The sequence below is a fragment of the Anas acuta genome, chromosome 28, assembly GCF_963932015.1.
Source record: "Anas acuta chromosome 28, bAnaAcu1.1, whole genome shotgun sequence".
In the NCBI taxonomy this organism is placed as follows: domain Eukaryota; kingdom Metazoa; phylum Chordata; class Aves; order Anseriformes; family Anatidae; genus Anas; species Anas acuta.
The window spans coordinates 816905-840644 of NC_089006.1; the positions used below are offsets into that span (position 1 = coordinate 816905).

Here is a 23740-nt window from a genome sequence, read left to right on the forward strand (position 1 = left end):
GGGGCACTGGGAGCCCCTGGGGGGAATGGGCTGGGGGACTGGGGGGGCACTGGGACACACTGGGGGGGCACTGGGACACACTGGGGGGGCCGCGGGGGTTGTCCGGGGGGGCCGGGCAGGGGCTGTGGTGATGGGAGGGGACACTGGGGGGGGGGACCCCGGGCTGACCGTGTACCGGCTGGGGGGGGGCGGCGCTGGGCCCCCCGGGGGGAGACACCGGCGGGGCTCTGCGGGTGGGCCCCACCCCCCCCCGCCGGGCCGTGTTGCCCCTTTAAGACCGCGCCCTCGGCCCCGCCCCTGCCCCGACCTGCCGGACCGGTCCGCCCCGCCCGGCCCCGCCCGGGGCCCCCGCCCCCTCAGGCCCCGCCCCCTCGCGGCCCCGCCCCGCCCCGGCGGCCCCGCCCCGCCCCGTCCCGGCTCCGAGCTCAGCACCGGCCCCGGCCCCACCGCCGCGCACGGCCCCGGAGCCGCCCGGTTCGGGTTCGGCCCCGGTGCAGCCCGGTTGGGTCCGGCCCGGCCCGGCCCGGTTCGGCCCGGTTGGGCCCCGTTGCGCTCGGTCCGGCCCGGTCCGGCCCGGATGGTGCTGGCCGGGAGCCGAGCAGCGCCGTGAGCCCGCAGGTGTCCGCATGGCCCCCCGCGGGATGCGGCCCGGGACGCCCGTGCAGCTCCTCCTCCTCCTCCTCCTCCTCGCCGCCACCGGTAAGGGACGGGACCGGCACCGGGATCGGGACCGGCACCGGGGGCACCGGGAGCACCGGCGCCGTTCCGCGGGACCGAGCCCCTGCGGGCGGGGAGCGGCACCGGGAGCGGCACCGGCAGCACCGGTTGCTCCGGGAGGGGTGGGGGGGGGGGGGGCGGGCCGGGGCCGGGGGCACCGGTACCCCCGGGGCTGGGGGCGGAGCGGAGCGGAGTGGGGAGGGGGGTGGGGGGGGGGGGCACACGCGTGTGAGGGGGGGCACACGGCGGTGCCGACGGGGGTGCGCTCGCGTGTGCACCTGCGGCTCCGTGCACCTGCGGCCGTGCCCCCGGTGCCCCCGGTGCCCCCGGTCCCGGTGCCCCCGGTCCCGGTGCCCCCGGGACCGGGGGCACCGGGACCGGGGGCACCGTCCCGGCTCCATGCACGCTCGCGTGTCCGTGCGTGTGTCAGCGCCGTGGGTGTGCCCCGGGTGGCCACGGCTGCCGCTCCGGTGTCCCGTCCCCCCCCCCCAAAAAAAAAAAAAAAAACGAACGTGGCAGGGGCTGGGGGTGGGGGGGACGTCTGGGGACACGGGGGGGACGTGGCAGGTGGGGGGGGGACAGGATCGTGGGGGGGGACACGGTGGGGACGGGGCTGATCCCTATGGGGGCAGCAGGGCCGGGGGGGGCAGGGCTGGGGGCGTGGGGGTGCGGTGGGGACGGGGGGGAGCGAGGGGGGACGTGAGGGGGGGACACAATGCGGGGGGAGGGACAGGGGGGGACAGGGCCAACCGGTCTGAGGCCACCGTGGGAACGGGGCCGTCCCCTCTGGGGACACCCGAGGGCTGTCTGGGAAGGGACATGGAGGGGGGGGGGAGGACACAGCGCACACCCCCAGGGTCCCCCCCATTGTCTTCCATTGTTCACACGTGGGGGGGGCGCTGGGGGTGCTGGGGAGGGGACGGGGACACCGGGCTCAGCCCCCCGAGGTGGGCGCCGCACCCACGGGTGCTGCTGGGGGGGGGCACGGTGCCCTGCCCCCCACCCCCACCTGCCGTGCCTCAGTTTCCCCACTCGTGAAGCCCCCGTGGGAACGGGCTGGGTGCTGCCGGGGGGGCGTCACCGTCACCACGATGGGTGCTGAGCCCCCCCCAGCCCCCTCCCCAACCTGGGCTCAGCTTGGGAGGGGGCTCCGTGATGGGAAGGGGGGGGGCGGCACAGAGCGGGGCCAGCCCTGAGGTGCGCGTGTGCAGGTGTGAGCAGAGGGGGGACACGCGTGTGCACGCTCACTATGCTGGGAGCCCCCCCGTGCGTGCTCACACGCGTGTGTGCTCATCAGCTGGGGGGGGGCACACGCGCGTGCGCGTGTCCCCAGCGGGCCAGGGGGCACGACCCCACGCGGGTGCCACACGCACACGGGGAGCCCGTCCCGAGCACAGCCCTGGGTGCGAAGGCGCGGCCGGCCTTGCACACGCGCGTGCCCCCCCCCCGGGACCCCCCAGCCGTGCCGGCAGGCCCGGGGCCGCATCCTGCCGCGGCGCCGAGGCGGTGACCCCGCGGGAGCCGGTTGAGCCGGTTCCCGGCCCCGTTCCCACGCGCTCGGCCCCGTTGGGTGGGGACGCCCCGCGGCGGGGGCCCGCTGCCAGCGCCGCCGCCACCCCCCCCCCACCGCTGGGACCCCGCCGTGGCTCCCCCCGGAGCCCCCCGGCTTGCGCGGGGGCTTGGCCGCGGCACCGGGGGAAACCGAGGCAGCGGGCGTCGAGCGCCGCCGGGGGGGTGGCGAAAGGGCCGGGATCCAGCGACCGGGGCAGCGCGGCGGTGACGAAGAGCCCGGCAATTAGTTAATTAATACGTCGACTAATCGAGGGTGGTGCGAGGAGGGGGGGGGGGGGTGGCAATTAAGGCCGGTTTAATTAAAAGCCGTGGGGGGCTCGGCGGGGGGCGGCGGCGGGAGCCCCCGCGGTGCCGGTGCTGGTGCCGGTGCCGGGGGCGGGAGGCTCCGCAAGCCGCGGCAGCGCCCGGCATGTGCGCGGGCCGGTTGGGCTGGCCTCGCAGGCACGGCCGCTCCCCGCCACGCCGCCCGCCCGCGCGCCCGCCCCGCCGAGCGCTGGGTGGGCCCCGCGCATGGGAACGCCGCGGAGGGCGAGCTGCGAGTGTGCCCCCGCGCGTGCAAGGGCCGGGAGGGGGCCCACGGGTGTGCCAAAGGGGGCGCGAGCATGGCCAATGTGCCTGAGATGAGCGTGTCCCCGTGGGAGGGTGTGTGCAGCCGTGCGTGGCTGTGTCTGAGTGGGTTTGAGTGTGTCTGAGTGTGCCCCCGCGTGTGTGAGTGTGTGTGAGCGTGTGCAAGTGTGCAGGAATGTGCCCCGGTGTGTGCTGCCGTGCACAAGGGTGTGCACGCACGGTGAGCAGCTGTGAGCACACGGAAGCTTGCACAAGCACTTCTCAGTGTGTGAGCATGCCAGTGACACGTGAGTGTGTCCAAGTGTGCACAAGGGTGTGCAAATGTTTATAAAGCATGTACAAGTGTGTCTGAGTGTGCGCCAGCACCTCTGTGCATGTGCAAGCACGTCTAAGCATGTGTGAGTGTGCCCCAGCATGTGGAAGCAAGCATGAGCACATCCAAATGTGCACGAGCGTGCCCCAGCATGTGAGTGTACACAAGTGTACTTGAGAGTGCATCGGTGTGTCCGAGCACGTGCAAACACGCCAAAGCATGCACGAGCGTGCCCTGCCATGCCTGAGCACGCGCAAATGTGCACAAACGTGCATAAACATGCTGAAGCACGCGTGGATGTGTGTGAGTGCACACACATGAGCGTGTGGAAGCTGGCAGTAGGCGTGAGCACATGCACGTGCCCAAGTGTGTGTGAGTGCACCCAGCACCTGAGAGCACACCCAAGTGTGCTTGAATGTTTGTGAGCACACCTGAGCCTGTATGTGCGTGTGCATGTACCTGAGTGTGCGTGAGTGCATCCAAGCATCTTGGAGCGTGCAGCCGTGCCCAGGCGTGCTTGAGCATTTGTGAGTGTGTCCAAGCACATGCAGGTGCATGCCTGAGCGTGTGGAAGTGTGCACAAGTGTGCCTGAGCGTGCACAAATGCGCTGGAGCATGTATAGGTGTGCCCAAACCTGCGTGTCCGAGCTACCCCAACTGTTGCACAAACATAGACAAGTGTGCCCGAGTGCGAGCGCAAACACAAGTGTGCCCAGGTATGCGCAAGCACGTATGACTGTGCAGAAGTGCGTGCAAGCACACCTGCCCGCACGAGTGCACCCGAGCGCCGGTGAGCGTGCAACGCCGCGAGCACACCGGCGCCCCGTGGCGAGTCCCGAGGCGCCGGTGCCACCCTTGGGTGCCCGCAGGTTGCCGGTCGGGGGTGGTGGAGGTGGAGCGCAGCGTGACGGCGGTGCTGGGCCAGGACGTGGTGCTGCCGTGCCGGTACCGGGCGCAGGAGGGCGAGCAGGTGGTGCAGGTGACGTGGCTGAAGCGGGGCCCGGCGGGGCACAGCGCCGAGGTGGCCGTGCTCAACCGGCAGCACGGCGAGCACGTGCAGGACGCCTACGCGGGACGCGTGCTGCGGCGGGCACCCGGCGCGCTGGAGGACGGAGCCATCGTCCTGCGCAACGCCGTGCAGGGGGACGAGGGCGACTACGAGTGTCACCTCATCACCTTCCCCATGGGCAGCTTCGAGGGGCGCCTCACCCTCAAGGTGCTGGGTGAGTGCCTGGCGGTGGGCACGGGGTGGTGGGGTGATGGGGACGGGGTGGTGGGCGCAGGACAACGGGGTGGCGGGCATGGGGTGATGGGGATGGGGTGGTGGGCATGGGGTGATGGGGATGGGGCCATGGGGTTGTAGGCATGGGGCGATGGGGATGGTGGGCACAGAGATGAGGGGTGGTGGGACAATGGGTACGTGGTGATGGGGCAATGGGTATAGGGTGGTGGGGTGATGGGCATGGGGCCATGAGGCGATGGGATGATGAGCATGGGGTGGTGGGCATGGGGCAATGGGGTGGTGGGAATGGGGTGGTTGGCATGGGACAATGGGCACTGGGACAATGGGCATGGGGTGATGGGCAGGGGGCCACAAGACAATGGGTACGGGGTGACGGATGGGGAATGATGGGGGTGACAGGCACGGGACAGTGGCTGATGGGCATGGGGTTGACGGGTACAAGGTGATGGGCATGGGACAATGGGACAAGGGGTGAAGGGCAGAGGGCAACGGCTATGGGGTGGTGGGCATGGGGGGGAGGGCAGCGTGCCATGGGCAGGGGGGGCAAGCCGCGGGTGCTGGGCTGGGGGTTCGGGGGTCTGACGCCGCCGCCCGCAGTGCCGCCGCTGCCCATCCTGAACCCGGGGCCGCCGCTGGAGGAGGGCCAGGGCCAGACGCTGGCGGCCTCGTGCACGGCGGAGGGCAGCCCCGTGCCCTCGGTGCGCTGGGAGACGGAGGTGCGGGGCACCAACACCACGCGCCGCTCCGTGCACTCCCGCTCCGCCTCCGTCACCAGCGAGTTCTTCCTGGTGCCCGGGCGCAGCATGAACGGCAAGAGCCTCACCTGCGTGGTGGCACACCCCGGGCTGCGCCACGAGAAGAGGATCACGCACCAGCTCAGCGTCGCCTGTGCGGCACGGGGACCGGGGGGGGTGTTGGGGACATGGGGACCATGGGGGGCACTGGGGACACAGGGACTGTGGGGGACACTGGGGACATGGATGGCATTGAGGGCATGGGAGGCACTGGGGGACACTGGGGACATTGGGGGATGTGGGAGGCACTGAGGGCATGGGGACACCAGGGACAACGAGGGGCATGGGGGACACTGGGGACATGGGGGGCATCGAGGGACACTGGGGGGGCTTGAGGGTGTGGGGGACAAGGGATAGCAAGGACATGGAGGGTGCTGGGGGAGATGGAGAACATGGGGGACACTGAGGGAGAGGGGACACCGAGGGACATGGGGGGGTAGCAGGAGTTGGGGACACGAAGGACACAGGAACTGGGGTGGGTGGGGAGCAGGGGGGCAGCAGGACACGGGGAGCCTGAAGGGACATGGGGACATGGAGGATGGGGGTGCTGGGGACATGGGGGGCTTTGGGGACCTCAGGGATGTGATGGGCACAGGGGACACGTAGGAGAGGTTGGGGTCCCTAGGGTGGCGTGGCAGGGAGGGGTGTCCCCGCCTCGTCCCCGCCTGTCCCCTCACTGTCCCCTCGGTGTCCCCCAGACCTGTCGGACGCCTCGGTGCTGGGGCACTCGGAGGAGTGGGCGGAGGGCATGGAGGGGGCCACGCTGACCTGCCTGGGGGACGGCAACCCCCCCCCCACCTACAACTGGACACGGTGAGGCCATCGCCTGGCCCCTGCGCCCGGCCTCGTCCCCGCCGTGTCCCCTGTGGGGGTCGGTGGCCCCGCTGTGTCCCCTGCTGGTGGCCCACGTGCATGTCCCTGTCCTTGTGTGTGGCTGTGTCCCTGCTGTGTCCCCGTCTGTGCCCGTGTCCCCCCACCCACGTCCTTGTCCCTGCTCCGTTCCATGCCTGTGTCCCCCCATCTCTGCCCATGTCCCTGCTGTGTCCCCCTGGTCTGTCCCTGTGTCCCTGCCGTGTCCCCTTTTGTCTGTCCCCATGTCCCTGCCACGTCCCCGTGGTCTGTTGCTGTGTCCCTGCCGTGTCCCCTTCCTGTGTCCCCTTTTGTCTGTCCCCATGTCCCTGCTGTGTCCCCTGCCCGTGTCCCTCCCATGCCCCCCCACCAGTCCCCATGTCCCCGCCGTGCCCCCATCCCCATCCCAGCCGTGCCCGCGTCCCCTCCGCGTCCCCCTGCCCGTGTCCCTGCCCGTGCCCGTCCCGCCGTGTCCCGCCCGGGCGTGCCGGTGCCGCTGCCCCGCTGTGCGGCGGGTGCTGCAGGTCTGGCCGTGCCCGGGCAGGCCCCGCGCCGGCCGGGGCTGGGCGTCAGCACCGCGCACCCGTGGGAACGGCGCCGGGGCTTTGATGCCGGCAGCGCCGCGGCGCCCGCCCGGGCACGCCGACGCTCACCGTGCCCCCGCAGGCTCAACGCCCCGCTGCCCGCCGGCGTGCGGGTGAAGGGGGACACCCTGGTCTTCCAGCGGCCCCTCGCCGCCGCCGACGCCGGGGACTACGTGTGCCGCGTGGCCAACCGCGTGGCCACCAAGGAGGCGCGGGCCAACGTCAGCGTCAAGGGCAGGGCGGCAGGTGGGCGGCTCGGGGGGGACCGGGGGTGCCGGTGGGGGGGGGATCGGGGGGGTGCTGTGGTGTGGGGGTGCCGGTGCTTTGTCTGTCTGTCTGTCTGTCTGTCTGTCTGTCTGTCTGTCGGTCCAGCCTTGCTGCCAGCCCGGCTGTCTGTCCCTCTGCTCCTCCCTGCCCTCTCTCTCTCCCTGTCCGTCTGTCTGTCCACCCCCAGCTGCTCCTTTCCGCCCATTCACCGGTTTGTCTGTCCATCTGTCCGTACGTCCATCCATCCTGCCCCCCCCCACGTCCTTCTGTCTCTGGACTTGTCTGTCCTTCCGTCTGTCCGCCCACCCATTAACTCCACGCCACTTCACTCTTCATCCTCTGCTTGTTCTTCTGTCCGTTTGTCCATCCATCCCTCCGTCCATCCCTGCCACTTCCCTCTGCCCATCCCCGTCCCTCCGTTCCCCCCCAGCCACCCCCGTGCTCACCCCCCACCCGTGCACCGGCTCCTGTCCCCCCGCTGACCCAGCGCTCTCCCCGTGCCCGCTCCGCCCTGCTGCTCATCCTCCCGTCCGTCCACTCATCCTCCCGGTGCCTGCTCATCCTTCCGCCCATTTTCCTGCTCAGCTGCCTACTCACCTGCCCGGCCCTCCCTCCGTGCGCTCACCTCTCCGTGCGCTCACCCCTGCAGCCATGCACTCACCCGGCCCTCCCTGTCGCTCCGTGCACTCACCTCTCCGTGCACCCATCCCTCCGTGCACTCATCCGTCCCCCCACCCCCCACCCATGCGCTCATCCAGCCACCCAAAACCCCAGCCACGAACTTGTCCTTCCGTCCATGCGTTCATCCATCCACCCACGAGCTTCTCCCTCCCTCCCTCCACGTGCTTCATCCCTCACCCCGTCCGTCCGTCTGTCCTTGCCACGTTCTCACCCCCCCATCATCTTCTCGCCCCCTCCTCGCTGCGCCCACCCCCCCGCCCCCCCCCCCATAGAGAACGAGGTGCGCAAGGTGGACCTGGTCTCTGCCTCGGTGGTGGTGGTGGGCGTCATCGCCGCCGTGCTGCTCTGCGTCCTCGTCGTCGTCGTTGTCGTCATGACCCTCTACCACAAGCGCAAGACCAAGCGCATCTCGGAGAAGTAGTAAGAGCCGGGCTGAGGGGCATGGGGGGGGTGGGATGGGGGGGTGCTGGGACCCGGTGGGACCCCATGGGGCCAGGTGGGACCCCCGGTGAGTTGCCGTCGCGCTGTGCCCGCAGTGAGGAGGAGCTGACGCTCACCAGGGAAAACTCCATCCGGCGCCTGCACTCCAGCCACAGCACCGACACGCGCACCCAGGTGGGCACGGGGGGGCACGGTGGGCGTGGGGGGGCCTGGGGTGGAGGGTGGGGGGTCCTAGGGAAGGAGTCTTGGGGTACGGAGGGTGCCGGGGTGCGCACTGGGGTGCCTGTGGGGCTATGTTGGGATGAGGGGCATTGGGGTGCTGGGGGCGTGGGGCGGTTGGGTGCCCATGGGGACAGGTATTGGGGTGCCCATGGGGTGTTGGGTGGTCTTGGGTGCCCGTGGGGTATTGGGGTACGTGGGGGTCTGGGTGTTTGGGTGCGTGGGGTGCCCTTGGGGTGCTGGGTGCTTTTGGGTGCCCGTGGGGCTGGGTATTGGGGGTCTGGGGGTCTGGGTGTTGCGGTGGTGGTTGGTGGTGCTGGATGGGGCACTGGGGGGCCGAGGGGGCTCCCGTGCCATCCCCGGGGGTCCTCACGTGGCGCTGCAGCTGGAGGAGACGCTGCAGCTGCGTGCCGAGAGCCGGCAGGGCAGCCTGCGGGGGGACAGCCTGCGGGGGGACAGCCTGCGGGGCACCAGCATCTGCTCTGCCATGGTGAGCACCCGGGGGGTGTCGGGGGGCTCAGGGTGGGGGGCTGCAGGAGCGTGTCCTCCCCTGTGTGTGTGCAGCCCCCTTTCATGGGTGCAAATCCCCTTGGACACGTGTGTGCCCCCCCTCAGCGCACACCCCTCCATCTGTGCGTGCAAACCCCTTTTGCACATGCAGCCCCTCTCCGTGGGCACCCCCCCATCTATGCATGCACCCCACTTTCACTCGTGCCCCCCCCCTTTTGCGTGTGTGCTCCCCGTCCGTGCACACAGACCCTTCACTGCACGCACCTTGCAGTCCCCGTCCCCAATGTCCCCATCCCCGGGCACAGCCGCACCCCGGCCCTGTCACTGCCCCTGGGACAGGGGCCACATCCCCGGGGGTGGGTGGCAGTGGGTGCCCCCACCCTGCCCCGTGTCCCCTCACCCCGCCCCATGTCCCCGCAGAGCGAGGAGGCCGAGGGCCGCAGCTACTCGACGCTCTCCACGGTGCGGGAGATCGAGACGCAGACGGAGGTGCCGGCGGCCCCGCTGCTGCCCGCCCCGGAGGGCAAGGAGCCGAAGGAGGAGGAGGAGGACGGCGGGGACAACCCCATCAAGCAGGCCATGACCCACTTCGTGCAGGAGAACGGCATGCTGCAGGCCAAGCCCACCACCAACGGCATCTACATCAACGGCCGCGGGCACCTGGTGTGAGCGCGGCGGCGGCGGCAGGGGCCGGGCCGGGTGGCGGGGCCGGGGGGGGGACGCACACGGGACCCCCGTCCCCTCTGCAGCTTCCCCTGCTCCGCCGCCGGCCGGCTCGGGGCTCGGTCCCCAAACGCCGCCCTTGCTGCTCGCCCCGTGCCCGGGACATGCACCGCACCCCAGGAGGGGGCTCCGGCCCCCCCGCCCCCCTTGCTGCTGGCACGAGGTTTGGGGACACGCACTGCGCCCCGCCTGGGGACAGCAGCAGCAGGACAGAAGGGAGGTGACCGCAGCGCCCAGGACCCACGGGCGCCGGAGCCGCCGGGCACCTGCAGGCGCGGGGACATGGGGACGCGGGACCCCACGGACAGATGGATGGGCGGGAGCCCTGGCGGGGCTCGGACCTCCCCCCCCCAAAAACATCCCTTCGGACTCTGGGTCGGCTCCTTTCCGCGCGCAGCTCTGGGGGACCCCCGGGGGTCCCCGCTCGGGATGCGGTTCGCCGGTGGCACTTGGGACGCTTGTGTCCCCTCCCCGATCCCGGCTGTCCCCTTCCCCCCATGGCACAGACACGTCCCCCCCCCCGTCCCCTTCCCACCCCTACCCCCCGAACCGGGGCTCGCCCGTCCCACCCCGCACCCCCAGACCCTGCCGAGGGGCCCCCCCGAGCCCGGGGCTGGCGGCGGGGGTCCCCATGGGGCCGCTCGGCCGGGGGTCCCGCTGTACATAGAGCCCCAGCGTGTACATACCTGTACAGGACGGGGGTCCCCGTCGCCCTTTCGTATCTGCACTGCTGGTTTTGTAAATAAATCCCGCGCGGGACCCTGGGACTGAGCCGTGCCTGCCTCTGCTCTCGGCTGGGTCCGCGTGCAACACGTGGGTGTGCCGCTGCTTGTGCATGAGTGTGCAAGAGCCTCTGGGGCTGGGCACGGGCTCTGCGCCCAACTGGGTGACCTTGGTGCAAGCACGTGCCCAAGTGTGCAGAGCCGTGCACGGGGGTGGGGATGAATGCAAGGGGGTGCACGGAGGTGTGCAGAACTGCACGAGTGTGTGCAAGCATGCACGAGAACAGACAAGGATGCGTGAGGTGTGTGTGAGCATGCAGAAGTGCACAGGGCTGCCTGTGAGCAAGCGTGCACGAGCGCACGAACATGCACGAGCATGTGTGAGCATGTGTGAGCCTGCAGAGCATGCACGAGCGTGTGCGAGGATGCACGAGGCCCGCTGAGGCCGCCCAAGTGCACGGCCCCGTGTGCGAGGCCGCCCGAGCGTGCCCGGCCACCCGCTGCCCCGCTCCGGGCCGCACAAGGGCCACGCGCACGGCCCCGCGCGAGGGCGGCTGCGCCAGCGCCCCCGGCAGAGCGCGGAAACGCGCGGCCCGCGCCCTGCCCTGCGGTTTCGAGGCGCCGAGGAGCAGGAAGCGGCCTCGAAGGCGGCCGCCGCCTTCCTGCCCCCGCCAGCGGGGCGCCCCGGGCCCTCGAGGCTGCGTCAGGGCCCCGGGGCCGCGGCACTTCCTCCCCGGGGCCGCTTCCGCCCGCTGCCGCCTGCCCCCGGCCGCGCTGGGGCTTTGGGCGCCCCGCTCCCCGCTCGGGGCTCCTCCTGGGGCTGGGCCCCGCCATGGGCAGGATCTGACCCCGCCGGGGGGGTCCCCGCCGCCCCCATGTCGCTGGCGCTCAAGGCCCGGCAGAAGGCGAGGCGCAAGGGCGGCGCCAAGGAGCGGGTGTTCGGCTGCGACCTCCTCGAGCATCTGCAGCAGTCGGGGCAGGATGGTAAGAGTGGGGAGCTGGGGGTCCTGCGCTGGGGGGGCCTCCATCTCCTCCGACCCCGGGGGTCGCCCCCCAGCCCCGTCCCCGTGCCCCCCAGCGGAAGCGGGGAGGGGACGGCGGTGACGCTCGCCATGCGGTTGCATCACCGGGGCTTGAGCAAGCAGCGGAGCTGGGGCGCATCCCGCACAGGGCCCCCCCTGAGATTTTGGGGTCCGCCCAGGGCCGGTGTTGCCCGATCCAATCTCAGCTCCCCGCTGCGCCCCCTGGTTTGGAGGGGGTGAGCCCCAGGGGCTCAGCGGCCTCGTCCCCAGGTCCCGGTGGTCCCAATCTGGACATGGGGAGCAGTGGCACCGCGGGGACACCGCCGCGGTGGGGACCCGCTCCCTCCTGTCACCCCCTGCGCTCAATGGGGACAGGGCCCAGGGCCTTGGGAGGGGTCTGGGGGGGCTCCGTGGGGGGCTGATGCCGGGCCCGGGGGTGCCCGTCCCGCAGTGCCCCAGGTGCTGAGGAGCTGCACCGAGTTCGTGGAGCAGCACGGGGTGGTGGACGGCATCTACCGCCTGTCGGGGGTCTCCTCCAACATCCAGCGGCTGCGGTGAGAGGGGCGGGGGGCTGGGGAGGGGCCGGGGAGGGGTGGGGAGGGGTTGGGGAGGGGGAGATGGGGTGGAGATGGGGGTGGGGTGGGGTGGAGATGGGGGTGGGGGGAGGCAGAGGAGGGAGCGGGATGGGGCTGGGACCAGAACGGGGCAGGGAGATGGGGACGGGGACAGGACGAGGCAGGACCAGAGGGAAGGAGACGGGGAGGGGGGCACAGGGGTGGGCTGGGGGTGGGTGAGGACAGCAGCAGGCGGAGGGGAGATGGGGATGGGGACAGGGCCAGAAGGGGTGGAAATGAGGTGCTGCTTTTCCCCCAGCATCCCCCACATCCCTGGTGTCCCTCTAGCCCGGGTGTTTCCAGGGTCTCCAACATCTCCATGTCCCCAGGGGTCTCCAGATCCCGGTGTCCCCATACTTCTGGCACCCCCATTGTCCCCAAATCCCCCTGTCCCCAAATCCCCATGTCCTTCTATTCCTGACACCCCTGTTATCCCAAAATCCCGGTGTCCCCGTACTTCTGGCACCCCCGTTGTCCCCAAATCCCCACATCTCTGTGTCCTCTGCATTGTCCTGTCCCCAAATCCCTGCATCCCTGTACTCCTGGCACCCCCATTGTCCCTAAATCCTATGTTCCTGTATTCTTGGCATCCCCAGTGTCCCCAAGTCCCTGTGTCCCTCTATTCCTGGCATCCCCCTGTCATCCCCACATCCCTGCATCCTATGCCCCTAAGCCCCCACGTCCCCCACGTCCCCGTGTCCCCGAGCACTCCCCTGGGACGCTGTGCAGGGCGCAGGGATGGGGTCAGCTGTGTCCCCATCCCCATCACCACCTGTCCCCAACGATCCGTGTCCCCCCCTCGGGCAGGCAAGAGTTCGACAGCGACCGCTGCCCCGACCTGCAGCGGGACGTCTACCTGCAGGACATCCACTGCGTCAGCTCGCTCTGCAAGGCGTATTTCCGCGAGCTGCCCAACCCGCTCCTCACCTACCAGCTCTACGACAAATTCGCCGTGCGTCCTGCTGCCCCCGGCCCCGGGGAGGGAGTTCCCATGAGGGGGGGGTCCCCAGGAGGGGTTCCCCAGGAGGTGACCCCCCTGACGCCGTCCCCGTGCCCCCCGCAGGATGCGGTGGCCATCCAGATGGAGGAGGCGCGCCTGGTGAAGATCAAGGAGGTGCTGAAGGAGCTGCCGGCGCCCCACTATAGGTACTGGGGGGGGCCCAGCCTGCTGTCCCCGTGTCCCCAAAATGCCACCACTGGCCCTAAGGCGTCCCTGCACCCCGCAGGACCCTGGAGTTCCTGATGAGGCACCTCCTGCACATGGCATCCTACAGCAGCCAGACCAACATGCACGCCAGGAACCTCGCCATCGTCTGGGCCCCCAACCTGCTGCGGTGAGCCGGGGGGGGGCATGGGCACGGCCCCGGATTTTTGGGGTGCAGAGCTGTGTGGGGGGAGCAGGGCAGGGAGCTGGACCCCGTCCCCACGGCAGGTCGAAGGACATCGAGGCCACGGGCTTCAACGGCACGGCCGCCTTCATGGAGGTGCGCGTCCAGTCCATCGTGGTGGAGTTCATCCTCACCCACGTGGAGCAGCTCTTTGGGGACGCCCCCCTCTGCGGTACGTCCCCGCGGGGCTGGGGGGGGGGATGCAGGGATTGGGGGGGGGGTGACAGGGGGATGCCCTGACCCCCCCCATCACCCGGTGCGGCAGGCGGCGAGGCGGCGCGGCGCTCCCGGCTGCTCCCCGGGGACGGGCAGGCCCCCTACCACGTCCCGGCCGTGCTCAGCCAGGGCGATGGCCCCCCCCCGATCCGGCCCTACCACACCATCATCGAGCTCGGCGAGCACAGGTAGGAGCCGGGGGGGTCCCTGCGGCCACCGGGGTCCTCGTGGGCACCGCTGGGTGACCCCCGCACACGTGTGTGTGAGCCCCGGCGCTGGTGGCCGTGGGCATGCAGAGAGCTCGAGTGTGCACAATGAGTGTGCACAATGAGTGTGCACAGTGAGTGTGCACAATGAGTGTGCACGAGTGTGCACGCTGACGCCGCTGCCCCGCAGGAGGAAGGGCTCCCTCAAGGCCAAGAAGTGGAAATCCATCTTCAACCTGGGCCGCTCCAGCCACGAGGCCAAGCGCAAGCTGGTGAAGGCGGAGGAGAAAGGTTGGGGGGTCCCCGCCCTGGTGTTGTGTCCCCCCCACCCCCTCCGTGTCCCCCCCGGTGTCCCCAGCCCCTTTTTTCCTCCCTCTCTCCCCAGAGGACAAGTGCGGGAAGCTGAGCTTGCGGCCGGCCAAGAGCATGGACTCGCTCAGCTCTGTGCCCTTTGGCGGAGAGGGTAAGGGAGGCGCCGCGGTGACACCAGGGCACGGTGACACCGCTGTCCCCATCCTGCTGCCCTGCCATGGCTACGCGGAGGGGGCTGGGGGGGAGAAAATGGGGCAAGGAGGGGATGGAGAGGGGAAAGATGGGGATGGAGAGGGCAGGAAGGGGATTGAGAGGACAGGGCTGGGGATGGGGAGGACAGGGATGGGGACGGACAGGACAGGGATGGGACAGACAGGACGGGGATGGTGGTGGTGGAGAAGAAAAATGGGGATGGAGCTGACGAGGATGGGGACAGAGGGGCAGGGACGGTGCTGGACAGGGGACAAGGATGGGGACAGAACGATCAGGGGAGGACGGGGTGGTGATAGACGAGCCGAGGGCCGTGGCCCCTGTCCTCTGGCTCGGCACCAGCCCCTGTTCTGGGGAGCCCTGGGGCCGGGGGAGCCTGGCCCTGACTCCAGCCCCCCCCGGGAGCAGAGGACCCCCGGCTCAGCACCACGCGCTCGGTGAAGCAGCCGCCGCAGCGCAGGGAGAGCTTCGACACCTGCCCCTCGCCGGGGCCGGCAGAGCCCTTCCCCGCGCTGCAGGAGAGCCCCGAGGAGAAGCCGAAGGCGCAGGAGGAGCTGCGGGGGGGCCCCGAAGCGGAGGGCGAGAGCGGAGCCAGGTCGGAGCCCAGCACCCCCAAACCGGGCCGGGCGGCGCTGCTGGGGGCCGGGGGGGGCCGCTCGCCCGCGGCCACCCGCAGCCGCGCCGAGAAGTGCGGGGGGGTGCACATCTCCGGGCCCTTCTCCGTCACCGTCCCCTTCCACATCACCTCCAACCTCTCCCGCCTGACGCGGGGGCAGCCGTGCCCGGCGCTGGGCTCCGCCAGCCCCCCGCCACCCGCCCACCGCAGCGCTGGGGAGCCCGCGGCCCCCGAAATCCCCACGGGTGAGATATTTGGGGATGGGACAGACCCGGTGACACCGGGGGGGGTGGTTTGGGGAACCCCCCTGACCCTCAGGGTGTCTTCCAGGGGAGGCGAAGGCGGCGGAGGAGACGCGGCTGTCGCTGGAGCTGCGCGCCTCCTTCGCCTTCCTGGACAGCCAGGACGCGGGGCTGGAGCACGGGGACGGGGACGGGGACGCGGCAGGACGGGTGCCACCCGGGGGCAGCAGCCTCGAGGATGGTGACGGGTTCCTGGCCCTCGAGGAGGGCATGGAGGGCGGCTTCATGAACGTGAGCTGGGGCCGGCGGCACCTCGAGGGGGGCAAGGGGGGCAAGGGAGGGGACAATGGAGGAGATGGGATGGTGCTGGAGGGCATGGGGACAGGGACAAGGGGACAGAATTGTGCTGGAGAGCACAGGGATGGGGACAAGAGGGGACAGGATGGTGACAAGGGGATGGGATGGTGCTGGAGGGCACTGGGATGGTGACAATGGGACAGGACGGTGCTGGGGAGGGCAGGGCGGTGGCAGGTTGGCTCTGGGGGCTGTGCCTCACCTTGCTGGGGGTCTCGGGCACGGCCGTCACCCCCTGTCCCCCCCCTGTCCCCCCCAGCCCGGGGAGCCCCCCGCGGAGCAGCCGGGCAGTTACCTGTCCATCGAGGAGTGCATGGACGAGGAGCTCTTCTACATGGCGCCCAGCGGCTCCGAGCCCGAGGACGCGGCGGGGGACAGCGACTCGGGACATGTTCCTCAGCGCCCACGACGAGCTCAGCCCGCTGGAGGCCGAGCCCCCCGCCGGGCCGGGGGGGGTGGGCACGGGTACGGCGTGGGAGCCGCCAAGCCCCCCGGTGCCGCGGGACACGTCCCCATCGCTGGCCGGGGAAGAGGCTCCGGGTGCTGGGGAGCACGGAGGAGCCCCCCTGGGGATGCGGAGGAGGGGGGGGCGTCAGGATGGCCCCTGGAGGAAGAAGAGGAGGAGCACAGGGGGGGCGGCGGGGAGGGGACCCCCGGTGGTGGCTGCAGCCCGGGGAGAACTGAGCCGAGCCCCCAAACGGGGCCGGGGGCTGAGGCAGGAGCAGAGCCGGCTCCCGGTGCCCCAGACGGGGAAGTGGAGGAGGACGGGGCCGGGGCCGAGCCCCCCACACCGGAGCAGCCGGGGCAGGGGTCCCGTGCACCCCCCCTATCTGAGGAGCCCCCCCCACAGGCCCCTGAGCCCCCGATCCCCGAGGCTCCCTCGGAGGCTCTGCCCCCGCCGGGATCCAGCCCCGAGGAGGGCTCAAGCCCCCCCATAGCCCCCACCCCGCAGCCAGGGGCCGCTGGGGGGGCCCATCCTGAGCCCCCCACCCCCCGGCGGGGCCGTGCTGCGCCGTGACGGCAGCGCCCCGGTGCGCCTGGCCGCCCGCCTGGTGCGGGTGCAGCAGGCCCGCTCCGTGCCCGTGGTGCCGCCCAAGCCGCAGTTCGCCATCGTCCCCCCGGCCCTGCGGCCCAGGACCCTCCCGGCTGAGGGCCCCGACGCCGCCAGCCCCCCCCCAAAAAACGGGACGGCTCCCGGGAGCCCCGTTGGGGAGGGGGGCCGCGGGGCGGCGGGCGGGGTGGCGGGAGGGGGGGCAGCGTCTCCTTGGACGGCGCCGCCGGTGCGGCGGCCGAGCGGCAGCCGGTGCGGAGGATGCAGACGTACGGCGGTGAGGAGCAGGCGCCCGGTGCCGCCAAGGCGCTGCCGTTCCAGCGGGCCCCCCTGCGCCCCCGCCTGCTGCGGCCCCTCAGCTGCGTGGCCGCCCCCCAGGGCCCCCCTCAGCGCGGCCGCCCGGGCCCGGCGCAGGAGGAGGAGGCCGGGGAGGCCCGGGGCACCGCGAGGAGGCCGCTGGGCGCCGAGGGGGGCGGCGGGAGAGCGCTGACGGGGAACTGGGGAGTGGGGGGGATAACGGGGAGGGGGGGGGGGGCGAGCTGCCGTTAATAAAGGGGCTTCGTGATGGCTTCGTGTCCTGTGGTACAACATGGCGGCCACCGGGGTGGCTTCATGGAGGGGGGGTTTGTGGGGGGCTGTGGGGTGATATCACGGTGGGGAGTGGGGGTGAGGGAGCCGGGGGGGGGCGCCGCGGTTGGCACAGGGGTTGGATCGTGGGGGGGGGGCGCCGGGAGAGGCGGGGGGGGGCGCTGCCCGCTTCCAAGATGGCGCCGCCCTCAGCCAAGATGGCGGCGGGGGAGGAGGGGGGGGGTAGCGCCGCGCTTCGCCGGCTAAGATGGCGCCGGGCGCGCCCTGAGATGGCGGCGGGGAGAGGGGGCGGGGAGGCTTTGCCCGGCTCCAAGATGGCGGCGGCGGCGGCACAGAGAAGGGCGGCGGCGTCCCCGGCCCAAGATGGCGGCGGGGGCGGGGCGGGGCGGCGGGGCGGGGCGCGCTTCCGCCCGGTTCCGCCATGGCGGCGGGGCGGCGCCGTGCGCATGTGCGGGGCTCCATGGCGAGACAAGGGGCCGAGCGCGCTCAGGGTAAGCCCCGGGCCCCGCCGGGCCCCCCCCCGCCCCCCCCCGCCCCCCCCCCGCCCCCCGGCCCCGGGGCCGCCCCCCCCCGCCGCCTTGCCCCCCCCCGGGCCGCCCCCGGCCCCCCCCGGGCCGCCTCCGCTCCCCCCCCCCCCGCTCCCCTCCTCCTCCCCCCCCCTCCCTCCCGTTCCCGTTCCCCGCCCGGTCCCGGCCCCCCCCCCCGCTGCCCCCCCCCGGTTGTCACCCCCTGTCCCGTCCCCCCCCCGGCCAGGCCCCCCCCCGGTGCCCCCCGGTGCCCCCCCCGGGCCTGTCACGGCGCCCCCTGACAGCCCCGGGCCCCCCCCGCCCTGTGCCCCCCCCGGGTACCCCTTGCCCCCCCCCCCCCAAATTGTCACCCCCCCCATCCTGTCACCGCCCCCCCCAAGCTGTCACCCCCGCCCAATCCTGTCACCCCCCCACAATTGTCACCCCTCCCTCCAAAAATTTTCCCCCCCAAAAAAGCTTGTCACCCCCCCCCAATGTCTCCCCCCCACCCATGGAGTCCCGGGGGGGTCCCTTTGCATTGGGGGGGTCGCATTCGATCTGCCCCAAAGGGCCCATTTTTGGGGTGCCCCCCCCCCGCTTGTGGCCTTGGCCCCGAAGTCACCCCAAAACCCGAGGGGGGGGGGAAGGGGAGGGGACACACGGCGGGGGGGGGGCGCTGCCACCCCCCCCCCCCAAGTGACACCCCCGGGATGTGAAACGGGGACACCCCAAAACAGAGCCGCCCCCGGGGACACCCCCGGAAGTGATACGGGGGGGGGAGGAGGTGACACGGGGGGGGGTGGAGGGGACCCGAGGCTGTTTTTGGGGGGCTTCTGCCCCCCCCAACCCCCCCGGGCTGTCCCCAGGCTGGAGCCGGCCCTGTCACCTCCCTGGGGGGGGGTGGCGGCTGTGATGGGGGGGGACAGGATGGGGACGGGGGGGGGGCTGTGGTCACCGTTCGGTGGCACCGAGGGCAGGGGGAGGTTTGGATGTGTCGGGGGGCTCTGGGGCTGTGTCCCCACGGGCCCTGTCCTGTGTCCCCCCCTCCCCCTGTCCCTGTGTCCCCATCCCCTGCCCCACGGCCCCTCTCTGTGTCCCCATATATCTGTGTCCCCGTGTCCCCCCTCCATGTCCCTCATCACCATGTCCCCATGTCCCCTTGTCCTGTCCCCCCACCCAATTGGGACATGTCCCAATGTCCCCCATTCCTGTGTCCCCCATGTACCTGTGTCCCCTTGTCCCCATCCCTGTGTCCCCACGTGCCCCTATCCCCACGTCCCCTTCTCCTATGCCCCCGTCTTTGTCCCCAAATTCCCTTGTACTGTGTCCCCATGTCCCCTCGTCCTGTGTCCCCCATCCCCATATCCCCTTGTCCCATGCCTGTCATCCCCCTGTCCCTGTGCCCCTGTCCCTATGTCCCCCATTCCCTCCTGCCCCCGTCCCCATTCCCTTCTCCCCATGTCCCCCTGTCCCTGTGACCCCTTGCCCCCCTGTCCCCCTGTCCCCGTCTCCATTCCCCCCGTCCCGGTTCCAGGCTGACCCCCCCCGGCGCTGAGCCGCACCCCCAGCAGCCGCCGCCCTCTGATGCCCGGCGCAGCGGAGCGATGAAGGGGTGAGTGCCCCCCCCCCAGGGGGGTAAAATCCCAAATCGGGGCAGGGCAGGGGGGGGCTCAGTGACCCCAAAACGCCACCCATGTCCCCGCAGGCAGCAGAAAGCAGCCGAGACGGAAGAGGGCACGGTGCAAATCCAGGAAGGTGAGGAGGGGGTGGGGGGCTTCTCTGTCTGAGGGGGGGGTGCAGGGGTCCCGGGGGGGCCGGTTGCGGGGTCCCCGCCCCGCTATGGCCCCCCCCCCCGCCACCTTCCCGCCCCAAGGTGCAGTGGCCACGGGCGAGGACCCCACCAGCGTGGCCATCGCCAGCATCCAGTCGGCCGCCACCTTCCCCGACCCCAACATCAAGTATGTGTTCCGCACAGAGAACGGCGGCACGCAGGTACGGGGGCAAAATGGGGGGGCTGGGGGGGCGGGGGGGCACCGGGACCCCTCTGTGGGGCAGCCGGGGGGAGAGGGGTTGGGTTTGGGGAGATACGGGGATGTGGGGGGGGGGGGGGGGGGGGTCTCCACATGGGGAAGTGGGGAGGAGAAGGGTTGGGTTTTGGGGGAAATGGGGTCATGGGGGGGGGGGCATGGGGACCCCTCCTTGGGGCAGCTGGGGGGAGAGGGGTCGGATTTTGGGGGAAATGGGGAAATGGGGGGGACACGGTGACCCCATTTTTGGGGCAGCTGGGAGGAGTAGGGTCAGGTTTTGGGGGAAAACAGGGACGTGGGGTCCCCTCCATGGGGAAGCAGGAAGGAGAGGGGTCGGGTTTTGGAGGAAAACAGGGAAGTGGGGGGGACATGGTGACCCCTTTTTGGGGCAGCTGGAAAGAGAGGGATTGGATTTTGGGGGGAAAGCAGGGACGTGGTGTCCCCTCTGCAGGGTGGCCGGGAGGAGAAGGGTTGGGTTTGGAGGGGAAATAGGGATGTGTGGGGCACACAGCGACCCCTTTTTGGGACAGTGGGGAGGAGAGGGGCTGGATTTGGGGGAAAATGGGGACATGGGGGGGACACAGTGACCCCTTTTTGGGACAGCTGGGAGCAGAGGGGCTGGATTTGGGGTGGGGGGAGTGGGGGGAGCAGCGTGCCTGGGTGCTGCTCCCCGGCAGGCAGTGGGGCTGAGCCGGTGCCGTGTGTCCCGTCCCACCCCATCCCATCCATCCCGTCCCATTCCACACTGTCCCCTCCTGTCCCCTCCCGTCCCCCCCCCGCCCCGCAGGTGATGTACCGGGTGATCCAGGTGGCGGACGGGCAGCTGGACGGGCAGACCGAGGGCACCAGCGCCATCAGCGGCTACCCCGCGGCGCAGTCCATGACCCAGGTGGGCGCCGCGCTGGGGGGCGGGCTGGGGGTGACCCCGGGGGGGGGACACACGGCTGTCACCGTCCCCGTGTGTCCCCCCCGCCCCCAGGCCGTCATCCAGGGCGCCTTCACCAGCGAGGATGCGGTGGAGACGGAGGCGGCGGCCACGGAGACGCACTACACCTACTTCCCCACCGCCGCCGTGGCCGACAGCGGCACCTCCGCCGGTGCTGGCACCACCGCCACCGCTGTGGTCACCACGCAGAACTCGGAGGCGCTGCTGGGGCAGCCCACGCCCACCGGTACGGGACGGGGTGGGGATGGGGACAAGGGACAGGGCATGGGGACAGGGACAAGGGACGGGAATGGGGATGGGGACAGGGGATGGGGACGGGGACAACGGATGGGGAGGGAGATGCAGGGTGGGGATGGGGGACAGGGGACAGGGATAGGGGATGGGGACAGGGAGGGGGGTGGGGATGGGGACAAGGGACAGGGATGGGGACGGGGACAAGGGACAGGGATGGGGATGGGGGCAAGGGATGGGGATGGGGACAAGGGACAGGGATGGAGGCAGGGAAGGCGGGGGAGAATGAAGGTGGCTGTAGGGATGGGGACGGGGATGAAAATGGGGAGGAGGATGGGGACAGCAGGGGGACTGCGGGTGATAGTGGGGACAAGGGATGGGGATAAGGGATGGGGACAGGGACAAGGGATGGGGACAGGGGACAGGGATGGGGTGAGAGTTAAGGAGGCTGTAGGGATGGGGACAAGGGTGGAAATAGGGATGAAGATGGGGAGGAGGATGGGGACAATACAGAGAACGTGGATGGCAGCAGGGACGAAGTTGGGGACAGGGATAGGGACGGGGACAGGGACAGGGAGGGGGGTGAGAATTAAGGTGGCTGTAGGGTTGGGGACAGGGATGAAAACGGGGATGGAGATGGGGGGGAGGATGGGGACAATATGGGGAATGCGGGTGACAGTGGGGACAAAGTTGGGGACAAGGATGGGGACGGGGCAGCTGCCAGCCCCCGCCGGGGGTGTCACATCCACGGCCCCTTTTTGGGGTTCCCCGCGCTCCCCCCCCGACCCCGTCTCTCTCGTTTGGGGCCGTTCAGGGCAATTCTTCGTGATGATGTCACCGCAGGAGGTGCTGCAGGGGGGGGCTCAGCGCTCCATCGCCCCCCGCGCCCACCCCTACTCCCCGTGAGTACCGGCGGGCGGTGGGGGGGGGGCTCGGCGGTGACATGCAGCCCCCCCCCCACCAGCACCGACCCCTCTGCTCCCTCCCCCAGGAAGGCAGAGGCGCCGCGGGCCACCCGGGACGAGAAGCGCCGGGCGCAGCACAATGAAGGTACCGGGGGGCTTGGGGGGGGGGCAGGGGGGTCGGGGGGGGCTGCGGCACCCCCCTGGGGCTCGGGACCCCCGGGGCAGTTAGGGGCAGAGCTCTGATGGGAGCCCTGTGCACCCCCCCCCGTGCACCCCCCGGGAGGCAGGAGGGGAGCAGGGAGACCCCCGGCAGGGTCTGTGCCCTGGGGGGGGGGGTCCCAGCGCTGCCCCCAGTGAGGGGTCTCGGGGTGGGGGTGGGTTCTGATGCCCCCCCCCTCCCCTCGCAGTGGAGCGCCGGCGCCGGGACAAAATCAACAACTGGATCGTGCAGCTCTCCAAAATCATCCCCGACTGCTCCATGGAGAACACCAAGTCGGGGCAGGTAGGGGGCTGGGGGGGGGTGCGAAGGGGCTGGGGGGGCGCGAAGGGGCTGGGGGGGGGCACAAAGGGGCTGGGGGGGGGCACAAAGGGGCTGGGGGGGCACAAAGGGGCTGGGGCGGGCGCAAAAGGGACAGCGGGGTGGGGGTGGCGGGGCAGGGATCGGGGTCCCACATCCCTCGGGGGTGCCCTGGCCGTGGGGTGGGAGCTGGGAGTGGGTCCCGGTGTCCCCCGGGGGGGTCCCGGTGCCCCCCCAGGGGGTTTTCGGGTCCCCCTGTAACACCTCGTGTCCCCCCCCCCCCCAGAGCAAAGGGGGGATCCTGTCCAAGGCCTGCGACTACATCCAGGAGCTGCGGCAGAGCAACCACCGCCTGTCCGAGGAGCTGCAGGGCCTGGACCAGCTCCAGATGGACAACGAGGTCTTGCGGCAGCAGGTGGGTGCCGGGGGGGGGGGCCGGGGGGGTCCAGGGGGGTCCCCTGCACCCTGCCTCACCCCTGTGTCCCCCCCCCCCGTGGCAGGTAGAGGAGCTGAAGAGCAAGAACCTGATCCTGCGCACGCAGCTGCGGCAGCACGGCGTGGAGATCGTCATCAAGAACGACAGCCACTGACTCAGGGGGGGCCGGCGGCCACCGGCAGCCCCCCCGCGGCCGCCTCCCGCGCTCCAAAGCGCCTCCCCGCCCCCCCCCCCCGCCCGGTGTGACATGAGGAGCCCCCCCCCATCCCCGTCCCCATCCCCCCCGTTTGGTTTGTGCCCCCCCCCCCCAAGTCTCACGTCCCCCCCCCACGCTTCGTGCTCACGCTCTCGGCCAGGCGGGCGCCGGCCCCGCTGCCCCCCCCCAGCACTGCCTGGACCCCCCCCACCCCCTCCTGCGCCCCCCTCTCCGGGTGTCACCCCCACCCCTCATTTGTTCCCCCCCCCCTCCTCCCGGGTGTCGCCCCCCCCGGGTGTCACCTCTCCTGGGGGCTCCGGTGGCTCTCACCCCCTCCCCAAATTCTTCCCCCCCCCCCCCCCCTCCCCGGGGTCCCCACTGGGGTGCGGGGTCCCTGGTGCCGCGGCCCCCCCCTGTTCCTCCTCCTGCCCCCCCCCCTCCCCCCCCCCCGCCTGCTGCAGCTGGCCCGGCCCGGCAGGCCCAGACTTTTTTTTAAAAACTCTCTGAATTTAAAAAAAGCGAAAATAAATAAAAATAGTGATTTGTTTTTCCAGGCCCTCACCTTTATTCCCCTGCTCCCCCCCATAGCACCCAAGGGACCCCCCCGGTCCCCCCTGCCCCCTGGTGTGATGTCATCATGTCCTGGTGTCACTCTGTTGTGACATCAGTGCCGTGATGTCATCGTGCTGTGACACCAGTGTCGTGATGTCACCGTGTGTCACGATATCACTGTGTCATGTCGCTGTGTCGTGATGTCACCAGGCCGTGATGTCACCGTGATGTCACCGTGTGCCATGTCACTGGGCCCTGATGTCCCCGCGCCATGACATCACGGTGTGACAACACTGTGCTGGCAGCAGGGGCTGTACTGGGGGCACTGGGAGCGCTGGGGATACCGCGGGCACTGGGGTCACTGGGAGCACTGGGAGGCCCCCGGGGCTGAGGCGGCCGCAGG

At 71.3% G+C, this 23740-nt stretch overlaps 3 protein-coding genes across 5 annotated transcripts; all 3 read left to right on the forward strand.

Annotated features, from left to right (window-relative positions):
• The first annotated feature begins 379 nt into the window (after nt 1-379).
• On the forward strand, nt 380-10245 carry NECTIN4 (nectin cell adhesion molecule 4). Of its 2 annotated transcripts, XM_068662852.1 has the most exons (9): nt 385-699; nt 4039-4392; nt 5010-5300; nt 5905-6019; nt 6722-6885; nt 7860-8007; nt 8124-8202; nt 8633-8737; nt 9178-10245. In XM_068662852.1, exons 1-9 carry the CDS (start codon nt 627-629, stop codon nt 9424-9426), a joined length of 1578 nt encoding a protein of 525 aa, XP_068518953.1. In that variant the 5' UTR covers nt 385-626; the 3' UTR covers nt 9427-10245. The 2 variants fall into 2 exon arrangements, with proteins under 2 accessions (XP_068518954.1, XP_068518953.1); XM_068662853.1 differs by lacking the exon at nt 5010-5300 and having other exon boundaries at nt 380-699.
• Nucleotides 10246-10840: 595 nt separating this feature from the next.
• Nucleotides 10841-16541, forward strand: ARHGAP30 (Rho GTPase activating protein 30). The gene is made up of 12 exons (XM_068662851.1): nt 10841-11186; nt 11676-11778; nt 12646-12790; nt 12902-12984; nt 13065-13172; nt 13271-13398; nt 13492-13630; nt 13839-13939; nt 14034-14111; nt 14579-15031; nt 15117-15319; nt 15642-16541. Exons 1-12 carry the CDS (start codon nt 11078-11080, stop codon nt 16398-16400), a joined length of 2409 nt encoding a protein of 802 aa, XP_068518952.1. The 5' UTR covers nt 10841-11077; the 3' UTR covers nt 16401-16541.
• An 841-nt stretch (nt 16542-17382) lies between these two features.
• On the forward strand, nt 17383-23338 carry USF1 (upstream transcription factor 1). Of its 2 annotated transcripts, none has more exons than XM_068663235.1 (11): nt 17383-17512; nt 19062-19139; nt 19233-19282; nt 19407-19519; nt 20342-20443; nt 20534-20726; nt 21546-21633; nt 21723-21781; nt 22044-22138; nt 22440-22568; nt 22654-23338. In XM_068663235.1, the coding sequence occupies exons 1-11, from the start codon at nt 17385-17387 to the stop codon at nt 22741-22743; spliced, it is 1125 nt and encodes a 374-aa protein (XP_068519336.1). In that variant the 5' UTR covers nt 17383-17384; the 3' UTR covers nt 22744-23338. The 2 variants fall into 2 exon arrangements, with proteins under 2 accessions (XP_068519336.1, XP_068519335.1); XM_068663234.1 differs by having other exon boundaries at nt 17385-17512; nt 19401-19519.
• Nucleotides 23339-23740: the final 402 nt, after the last annotated feature.